Here is an 11,023-nt window from a genome sequence, read left to right on the forward strand (position 1 = left end):
TTCTTTGGCAAGTAAATCATCATCATATGAGCCTTTTATCGCCCACTGCTGAGCATAGGCCTCTCTTCGAGTACGCCAAGTTGTAAGTAAAACAATGAAACATCTGTGTGTGTGTCAAGTATAATAACCCAATTAACCTTTTCCACGCCGTGTCTAACACATAAGCTGTCACTCAGACCAGATCATTGAAGTGTCAAAACTGAAGTTGAACTTTATGTATATGCACGTAGGTCGATGTTGCTCTGTGATCTGTGACCGATTAATTGACCGGTCTTTGGCGTTGAAGCTACGGTGCGGATATATCGGTCATTGGCGTCCAAAAGGTTAAGCTTCCAAGCTGGCGACGGCCATTTTAAGCGCGCCCTCTCTCGTGGCGTTGCCGCCAATGAAGCCGGTGCTGTGGCAGAATATGCAGTCAGGTATGGCGGCCACGTCGCTGAGTAATTCGTCGCGGACGCCCCACCAGTCCTTGTGGAGAGGTTTCCTGTAAATATACCTAAACAATTAGCTTAAGTATTTCTTAAAAACATGGCTAAATTAATTTTTCTTCATTGGTAGACGCCGATACATGTTAGATATATTATAAAACAGACAATGGTCAAGCGACTAGGAAGTTGGTAGTGACCCTGACTACGAAGCAGTAGTACTGGGTTCAAATCTTGGTAAGAGCATTTATTAGTGTAGGACTTAATATTTAAAAAACATGAAACACGGCATTAATGGGGTTGGCCGGTCGAAGTATTTAGCAGATGGCGCCAAAATAGCTTGCCCTTTCAATCCCTAGAATTGTGTTAAATTTTTGTTTTTTAATGCCCTGGATGCCAGCCCTTTAAACCAAATCCCATAGAAAACGGGGCAAGCTATGATGGCGCCATCTATGCAAACCTTTGACAGTTGCCAACCCCATTGTAGACCAAGCTTTCGGCTTTAAGCTGTGTTTCCACGAGAGTGTGAGGATGCATAGAGGGATGTGTTTGTTAAGAATCACTATTCACCTATCCTCACTCAGCGCAGCTCCGGTGGGCACGCCGTAGCTAAGCAAAGTTGGTCAGAAGTGCTCACTTGGTCAAAAATCAGTATCATACCTGGTAAGAAAGCTGGTAGGGTTCTGAGGCACGGCCTGCACCCGCCATGACTTGGGCTTGTCGTTGAACAGCACATACTTGATCTCTAGGCCCAGCCCCATCTCCGTCTCCAGGTCAAACAGGTGCTCCTTCCAAGGGAACCTGGAAATTGTAAAGTGGCTGTCAAAAACTGTGCATTTTCTTGCACAGTCTGGGAAATTTTGAAGTGTCTTTTTACCTACACAAATGGTTTTATCAACTCACACACAGTATGTCAAAACTGGCAAAGATGAATTACAAAATTTGTCAAATCAAAATAAAGATTTGAATAAAATAGAATGGAAAACCTTTTTAATATAAGATTGTTAAACCTGAAATTGTAAAACAGTTTTATAAGAAATTACCTCTCTGTAAACTCCAGAATCTGGCCAGACTTGTGAACCTCAAATCTAGATTCTATCGCAGACTTGACATAGTCTCTAGCGGGCAGCCAAACTGATATAAAATAGCTCGTTGTGTAAACAAACTCTTCGCTGACAAGTTTCATAGCTTTCTTAAACACTTCATCTAGATCCACTGTAGCACTAGAGTTCCATTCTGGATTTAAGCGACCCACTCTTGCACTTAAATGTGTTCTTATCTTGTATTTTGGCTCTTCACTGGTCATAGGTACTCCGTTATCAATAGCATCTATTTCTTCAATGAAGTTTTCATATACTTTCTTGTAAATTATTCTTAAATCTTCCGATTGCAGGGGGACTTCCTTAGGAGCGATGGTTTGGATGACACCCTCGCCATAATATGCATAAACTAGACCAGCTGAACTTAATCTGAAACAAAGAAATTTATTTGTCTGGTCAAGCCATATGGATAATGCAGAACCAATCGACGTCATATACCTGGACTATGAAAAAGCTTTTGACAGAGTACCTCATCGTAGACTCCTGGCTAAACTTGAGCATTTTGGCATAAGAGGTAAGCTTCTACAATGGATAGAATCGTTTCTAAGAGACAGAAAATTTAGAGTGCGCATCGCTGACAGTGTCTCTGATGAATTTGATGTCTGGAGCGGCGTCCCACAGGGATCGGTCATCTCAACCACCATGTTCAGCATATTTGTTACCGACTTGCAAACCACCATTGAATCCAACTTCAGCTTTTTTGCAGATGACTCCAAGCTGTTTGTAAACCCTATGATAGACCATAGCAAACTACAGTCAGATCTGAACCGAATTAGGGACTGGTGCCTAAACTGGCTTATAAACCTCAACGAATCAAAATGCACAGTCCTCCATATGCACAAGAAAAACCCCAAGTTGCCCTACACTTTAAACAACGTGCAATTAGCAGGAACCACGACCCAACAAGACCTAGGAGTCATTATGTCTGACGATCTCAAGTGGGAACCCCATATTTCACAAATGGTAAAAAAGGCTAATTCCATAATCTACATAATCAGAAAAGCTTTTCGTATTCTCACCACCGAAACAATGCTAAAGATATACAAGACCTACATAAGACCAATTCTGGAATATGGCTTTCAGATATGGAATCCATACTTCAAAAAAGATATTGACATGATCGAGCGAGTACAGCGTAGATTTACTAAAATTCCCGCACGGCTAAAGTCACTTTCGTACGAGGAAAGATTAGTCAAGCTGGGCCTGACAACACTGCAAAAAAGGCGGGAACGTGGCGACTTGATCGAGACGTTCAAAATTATGCATGGATATTACGACTGTCCAGAGCTAAGCGACCTGTTCACTCGAAACCCAAACACGCGCACAAGAGGACACTACCTTAAACTAGTAACAACAAAGCATAAAACAAATATCGGGAAAAACTTTATTGCAAATCGTATAGTAAATGCTTGGAACAAATTACCCTCTGAAGTTGTGAACTCTACAAGTGTGAATCAATTTAAAAATAGACTCGACAAACTATCAAAACAGTGAAATCGTGCTAAGTGAACTATGATTTAGACGCACCAGCATCAGCTGCCTGTCTAAAATGAAATAATAATAATAATAATAAACACTAATATTTGTTCCGGAGTCATGGATGTTTTCTATGTATATAAGTATGTATTTATCTATATAAGTATGTATATTGTCGCCTAGCACCCATAGTACAAGCTTTGCTTAGTTTGGGGCTAGGTTGATCTGTGTAAGATGTCCCCCAATATTTTTTTTTTAAATAAAAAAAAAAAAACAAATTAAAAATGATTCAGAAAAACACACTGAACTATGCAAACAAAGGGCAGGCCACAAAACCTTATCGCGTATTAACAAATAAAGAGCGTTAAAATTTAAAAACGCAAAAACCCTTAACATATGCATAATTTTTTTTTAACAAACTAATCAGTTGAACATACTAAAGACTTACTTTATTTTATACTTATCACCAAGCTCTGGCCGCAACGAGCTCAACGTCTCGCTAAATTCTCTCTGATGATGATCGTACCGCTTCGACTCATGGTCGAACTCCGCGCCTACATCAACCACGACGTCGCAAGTCTTGAGCTTCTCCGGGTCTCTGGTGCGCACGATCTCGGCGTCCTTGTACTGCGGCAGCTGCTTGAGCATGAAGCACGCCAGGACTTCGTCGCAATGGAAGACGCCATCGTGGGTTCCGATCTGGAACAATTTGAATTTAGAAGGGTTGGTATAAAATTACATATGGCGACGTTGCGAAGCGAAATCACTATGATTTTAAGCGTGTAATTTATAATAAGTATGTATTTACTTGTGTTAAACTAACCTTCATGTTTTTAAAAAGCAGTTTACTAACAGAAAATGAACGCGTAATGGGAAAAGAACACGATTTTGGAGAAGTACGGTATAAAATCGGGTGTAAAAGTTGAAATGATTTCTTAAACATTACAATTAATACATTTTTACATTAAAATAATTCTGAAACTCGTGGTTTTACAGGTAATAAGCAACTTACAAGAAAAAATGACGTTTTGTTCGCCGGAGAAACTGCAAATCGCCGGTGACGCCATTTTGTGAGTGAATGTATATTGAATTGAACGAATGATTTTGTATAACCTCTAGTGCCAAATGTGGTACCAAAAACCGGTAAAATAATCGAGTCGAAAATAGTATCGATAATAAACAACTCACGGTCTTTCTTGCAGTTCTGGCATAAGAGCAGGAGATAACTAACTACTAGAGTGGGATAGTAATACACTACAGTATAGACACACTGACTTAATATTATAGGTGGATTATAGTCGATTTAGACTCTCGCGCGAGCCACGAGACGAGCCGCGAGCCGCGCCACGAGACGCGAGTCCACCGTTTACACTCGCGTTCGGCTTGTCATTCGGTTATAAACCTTATGCCGTGCCGTTAGTGTTTAAATTATATTAGCTCGACGAGCCGCGAGCCCACCGCTTACACTCTCGTCTCGTGGCTCGGCTCGCGGCTCGTCTCGTGGCTCGCGCGAGAGTCTAAATCGACTAGCTCGTCTCGTGGCTCGCGCGAGAGTCTAAACCGAGTGATATAGTCGATTTAGACTCTCGCGCGAGCGTCGAGCTAATATAATTTAAACACTAACGGCACGGCATAAGGTTTATAACCGAATGACAAGCCGAACGCGAGTGTAAACGGTGGACTCGCGTCTCGTGGCGCGGCTCGCGGCTCGTCTCGTGGCTCGCGCGAGAATCTAATCCGCGTATTAGGTGCGGTGTAGTAGTGTGACTAGTGTGTTATGGCTTTAAGAACAGAGGGCCTGTCGCTCGAATAAACAAGAGCGATAGAGAGGCAGACAACGTTTTTTGATTTTTCGATGAGGGTGTTATTCCACCTGTCCAGTTTTTTAGTCCAATGCGTATTTACGTCTCTCATTTTGCTTAATGAGAGAGTGAGACGCAATGCACATTGGACCAAGAAATTGGACAGGTGGAATATGGAAACTAGTGCGGTTAAGTAGCAGATATTCTATAACTATTTAAGTATTTATTTACAAACAACGAACTTGTAGCTTCACAAAACGCGACTCAGGCAGGTTCAATGTGAGATGGTAGAGTTGTGATAGAGTCTGGCTAGCCAAAAATTGTTGACTTCCTAGTTGTATCACCAATTGTCTATGATTAAAAAAAAGCTAAAAGTCAGTTGTCAATTTATGTCATTCATTCAAATAGGGAGTATTACTGCAATGTTTTGCCGCCAGAGTGCAGCACTAGTGACTTAAGTATACCATAGAGTAACTTATACATACTGTACCTTTTTAAACTGTTTTTTGGCAAGTTTTCACAGACAATCAAATATGACATTGATACATCAAGGCGGTTTGCTTACAAAGGGCCTACCGGGAAACGCAAAATCGTAACTCAGCTATCTGCCTCTTTATCGCTCGAATACGCAAGAGTGATAGAGAGGTTAGATAACAAAATGTCGACTCTATCGTTTGCGGTAGACCAGTAGTTTGTGGGTAGACCCTTAGATTGTTTACTTGTTGTTGATGTGGCGCCCCCTACGGCCCCTACGCAAACTTTCGCGTAATATTCCCTATTGTTGTACGGTTTATAAGGGGTTTATTTTAAATAATATTTATAATGTCTATACCGAGTGAGGTCCGCAAACTATTATTTAAGCTCGTAAATAATTATGACAATGTGCGAAGTCGATGTGTAGCGTTGTATAACGAAAAATTGCTATGTTAATAAGTCGTAAACAAATTAGGAGGTTGGTGCTGTATAAATATTTTGATACTTAGCATTTAGCATATTTGGCATACTTAATATTTTAGTAGCCAGACTCTAGTTAGGAAATCATTAGGGCCCTCCGCCTCCACACTCGTGCGCGAATCGCGACTTCGCCCGCGAATCCCGCGATTCACGCACATAGACTGGAGGGGGCTATTTTATATATTTACTTTACTCTTTGGGCTATTCACATAAAGCTTTGTCCAGCAGACGAGACAATTTTTCGCCAATCTGATGAAATTGTCCGATCAAATCAGGACGTGCGGACGCAAACGCCATTTTGGCTCGCCGAATTCGACCGCCGATTATGACCGATATTACCGATAAAATGGGGTGCGGTGACTGCGGTGCGGACGCAAGAATACCAATTTGTGACGCTAGTTTTTTTCGTTTTGGAGCATTTTTTTTACTTAGAGGGCTCAAATATCACCATAAATCTTTAATTGGTGATTAAATTAGAGATTGACGCCAATTTCATTTCTGATCAAATCGATCGATTTGACTATCCCGTCTGGACACCGCTTTAAACAAACTCCTCCACCTTCACACCATGCACACACACACACACACACACACACACACACACACACACGCACACACACACACACACACACACACACACACACGCACACAAGCATTCAGTCGTTTCAAGCATGATGAGTTGATGACTCTCCGGAGTGCCCGACCTGTCCTGGAGTTGTTGAAGACGCGGAGCACGTATTCTTTGCGTGTCCCCGTTTCAACCTCTACGAAGTACGAAATGCTCTGGAGACTGTCCTTAAACAAGCGATTGAACCAGAGACATTAATAGGAGCAATGCTTACATCAAAGACGGCCTGGGACGCGACGAATGTTTTTGCAACTAAAGTACTTCAAGACTTGCGTTCGACAGAAAGAGAGAGAGAGCCAAAAGGAAAGAAGTAGCGACTTCAAGCATATAAAGGAAGAGCAATTGCTATATCCTCTCCCCACGAACGAAGTAATGCCTAGCGGTGGATCCCGTGGGGAAAGCAGAGGCCGGAGAAAGAGGGAGGTTTTTTAGTCGGTATTGAACATCTGAGGGCCTACCGCGAACCACGTTCGACGTGTTGCCTCTTTGTCGCACTTGTAAATACGAACGTAAGTGTGACAGGGAGGTAACACGACGAACGTGGTTCGCGGTAGGCCGTCTGAGTCCGACACATACCGGGCATAGTCCTGATGATACGCAAATGTATTTTTCCACCTCTATAAACACACACACACATAGTGTTGAGTCGCTCACTCGTGAGGCACCTCATTTGTACCACTCATTTAGTTAATTTGTCGCAGTACTTCGTACCGCAAAAATGTCTTACTTCACTCCTCTATTCATTTTACTCATTTACTCGCGCGCATCACAAACACCTCTGCCACACAAATCATTCAAATTCATTCGCGAGTCTCGCGACCCTCAAAATTTATACACTCCTCACAACAGTCACAAATCGCAAGAGAGTCACTGGATCGCGCGAGGCGCTAGGTGCTCGCCTGCTTAAATATTACTATTTATTTATTTATAAAGGAAGTGATGAGTGATGAATACATAAATAAAAATGTATATACATTTAAAAAAAATTGGCCCTGTTGGAATTAATGGAATAGTCGACGCTGAAAATATGCTAGTACCTCACCTCATTTGAAGTAAGACATTGTAACACCTCATTTTAGAAAATGAGGTACTCATACAAACTCATTTTAAATTGATGTCCTACCCATCACTACACACACACACACACACACACACACACACACACACACACACACACACACACACACACACACACACACACACACACACACACACACGCACACACACTTGTATGCACCACTTAGGCTCTAAACATAAAATTAGGAATTCGTTAGTTAATAAGTATTAGTTAAAAATTGAAATTATATTGTTATCATCCTGCTAGTACTACTTTATAGTATAAAAGAAGTATTTCGTTTTAAGTCTTAAGTATTAGATTTATACACAAACCAATTGGTTTATTAAACCCTGCATTCTTTGGAAGATCGGGGTTTTCTGTCACAAGCATATATGTTGCTTAAAAGAGGATCCCAACCTATATTGTAGCAATACTTGTACAAAACCAATAAATATTTTTTCATTTTTTTTTCCAACTCGTTTTTGTCAATTTTCGCAAAAATAAAAGTAAATGTAATTTTACAAATAAACAATAATCGTACTGTCGAAAGTCGAAACGCACCCTGCCGGGATGGAGGGAGAACTATACTTCGGGTGTTGTATATCAACTGCTGACAGATGGCGCTAGTAGTGTTGAATACATGTACACCTGTAACCAAACTGCAATAAATGAAATTAAATGTTAATTAGAAATTAAACGGCGCTGTACGTGACCATATGTTTTAATGTAAGTAATCTTTAGCAATACCTACCTATTAAATAAAAATAAATAAAAAAACCTCGAGGTGTAACGTTATTTGTGAATGGTCCCTAATCGTCGGGTGAGAATACGTTTGTGCCATACTTATAATATCCGAGCAAGCTAAAGATTTTAAAATTGAGTGTAGCAAGCGGTTCGAAAAGTGGAATCTTGAGCATTGCGAGGGTTAAATAATTTATGCTACCGAGTGAAACACAACATTATTCACCAGATGAGGAAAATATTAACTGTAAAATATTATAGATCAAATTTTATATTAAAGGAAAAAATGGAAAAAGTTACGCTTCCGGCAGGACTTGAACCCGCATTTCCACAATCTGTGTGTTGCTCTTAAGCAATTGAAAAATAAAAAAATTGGAATATCGCTCGCAGACGTATCTGCTTGTTAAAAAATTGATTATAGATCAAATCCAAATTAATGCAACTTTCCCATCAGTTTCAAAGAAAGTTTTACGAGCTAGTGTGGTGAAAGTTAAAATGTATGCTTGTTTGCCACCGACGTAGTATAAAAAAGTGTCACAGTGATCAATCATGAAAGTAGGTAAATATAGGAAAAATCACACAATTAGTTTCTGCCAATTTCATTTTTTTAACTTACAATTATTGCCGATTGTAGGTACCTTATTGGTAGATGGTACCTACTAGATACTAGATTATTGCATTCGGACATTTCACCGCAATACAGTTGTAACTCGAAAATAGGACAGATGTTTAAAAGTCGTGTTAATTACAGTGTTTTTTATTAATTTCTAAATCATAGGTACTAGAGTCTGTTCGGAAAGAGAAGAGCCGTAGAATGTACACTAAACCTTAAAACCTTATAATGTCATGAATGGCTCTAATCCCTATACATTCCACGACTGTTCTCTTTCCGCACAGAGTCTAAGGGCTGATTTAGACGGCGCGCGAACTCGCATGCGATTTTAGTTACATTGCGGACTGTTGGTTACGTCCAATTTAAGCGACCGATCAAAACCCGCAATGTAATGAAACTCGCATGCGAGTTCTCGCATCGTCTAAATGAGCCCTAAGGCCCTAACTGTCGCAATCCACAAATGTTCACAAGTTTGCGCTTTCTTCTATTCCGAATCCCTGGATCTGGATATACAAGATACTCTACAGTTGAAAACCACCTTTTTCGGTTGAAATCGTGTATTATTTAAAAAAAAAACAACGGGTTGCACTCCGGGAGTGCTGGCAGAAGTGAAAACTCAATGATTAGTGCAAAATGTCTGCAACACTATGTATAATTGAGGTTAACGCCATATAGCGTTATTTCATCACATTACTTGAAACCCCTAAGCACATCACTGTTAGTACTCGAGTTATATTAATACCAGTTAGAGGTAAACGCACTAGATGGCATTTAAATCAATAAAGAAAAACTCAATGACATTGTAACAGTTTTTCGATCAGGTCAGGTCACGTGTCCGTCTTCTTACAGTCACGTGATCTATCACGAGTTTAACATTTTTTCCCCAACTCATAAAGTGCACAGCGCCGCTAAAGAAGTTTTCACTTCAAAAATTCTAAAATGTATTGGGTGTAACGTTTATGACATCGTTATGTAAGTAACGTTACGAACATTGAGATATTTGATGGTTACGAATTAAAAATAATGTTTCAATAACGTTAATACAAGGTGTAAAAAAAGGGGTGTGGTCATGGGTCGGCAAACTCTTGAGAAAGAGTCAACTGCAATAGAAATCACCATTAGTTTACGGAAGCATAAACTTAAAGAGCCGCAAATTAAATGTACTCAATTGAGGGTTAACTTTATGGGTACCGTCATAATAACAAAAAAAAAACACTTATTTCTAAAAAAAAATCACATCATATGACTTTTTTTGCCCAGCACGTCCATATAGTGATCAAACGCAGCAGTCTAATTGAAGAAAATTTTTTTAATTCGTGTTTTTGCCCACTTTTGTGGCGTTTTAGAGGGCGGGCGGGCGTTTATCACAAAGCTAGTTTTGTCACAAAGCCTCACAAATATAACCTATTTGCTACTAAAAATAGCAGGGTGGCCATAAGTATTTCACATTTTTCTACATTAACGAATTTGTTTAAAATTGTCGTTTTGGGCAAAGTTTCTCCTGGAGGCATAGTTGGCGATAATGACGGATGGTAGCGTAAAGAGCCGCAATAGTATCCCGCATGCGGCTCGCGAGTTGCAGTTGCCGACCCCTGCCGTAGGTTATAGGTGCCTATTCGGTACCGGTATCGTGTTCTGATTAGGAAAAACCGCCCACGAGTCCGACTCGCACTTGTCGAGGGTTCCGTACTTTTTAGTATTTGTTGTTATAGCGGCAACAGAAATACATATCATCTGTGAAAATTTCAACTGTAGTTATCACGGTTCATGAGTTACAGCCGGACAGTGGAGTCTTAGTAGGTAATAGTTTACCCTTTGGGTACGGAACCCTAAAAGTGAATCCCGGAACCCATTATCCAGGGTTGTGAAGGAGTGCTATAAACAGATTCTACGTGGAAGAAGTCGCGGGCAAAACCTAACATGTATACACAACATGTATATTAATGTAACATGTATATTAATTTAAACTAACACGATGTTCATTCATCAATATATAGGTACTAGCTGAGGTACCCGGCTTCGCTCAGGGAGCTGACATGAGAATTGTGTGGTGGTTGTAATAAAAGGAACAACTTTAAAATATATTTAGGGTTTTTTTTTACTACAATACCTGTACCTACGTCTACGTACATTTTTTTTATTTCCAACTCGAGAACAACCTACGACCCGTACCTATAGTTACCCGTGAGAAAAGCATAGGGAATAGGGATAACTGAAAGTGTTTGTC

The 11,023-nt window shown here is 40.2% G+C and overlaps 1 protein-coding gene and 1 long non-coding RNA gene across 2 annotated transcripts; both read right to left on the reverse strand.

Moving 5' to 3' along the window:
• Positions 1–324: 324 nt before the first annotated feature.
• LOC134657519 (MYG1 exonuclease) lies at positions 325–4,007 on the reverse strand. The gene is made up of 5 exons (XM_063513131.1): positions 3,825–4,007; positions 3,450–3,700; positions 1,469–1,894; positions 1,086–1,226; positions 325–484 (listed from the first exon to the last, which is right to left on the reverse strand). The coding sequence occupies exons 1-5, from the start codon at positions 3,942–3,944 to the stop codon at positions 325–327; spliced, it is 1,098 nt and encodes a 365-aa protein (XP_063369201.1). The 5' UTR covers positions 3,945–4,007.
• Positions 2,231–3,095, reverse strand: LOC134658210 (uncharacterized). The gene is made up of 2 exons (XR_010097686.1): positions 2,425–3,095; positions 2,231–2,353 (listed from the first exon to the last, which is right to left on the reverse strand). It is a non-coding gene; the product is annotated as an uncharacterized LOC134658210 (long non-coding RNA).
• Positions 4,008–11,023: the final 7,016 nt, after the last annotated feature.

Source organism: Cydia amplana, chromosome 1 (assembly GCF_948474715.1).
Source record: "Cydia amplana chromosome 1, ilCydAmpl1.1, whole genome shotgun sequence".
NCBI classification, from domain to species: Eukaryota; Metazoa; Arthropoda; class Insecta; order Lepidoptera; family Tortricidae; genus Cydia; species Cydia amplana.

Bases quoted from the DNA above. Each gene is read 5' to 3' on its own strand.
- LOC134657519 (XM_063513131.1), bottom strand. From the start codon at position 3,944: ATGTTTAAGAAATCATTTCAACTTTTACACCCGATTTTATACCGTACT. The intron at 1,895-3,449 runs GTAAGTCTTTAG...TCTTTGTTTCAG, and splicing joins GGTGATAAGTATAAAATAAA to ATTAAGTTCAGCTGGTCTAG. The intron at 1,227-1,468 runs GTAATTTCTTAT...TACAATTTCCAG, and splicing joins ATTCTGGAGTTTACAGAGAG to GTTCCCTTGGAAGGAGCACC.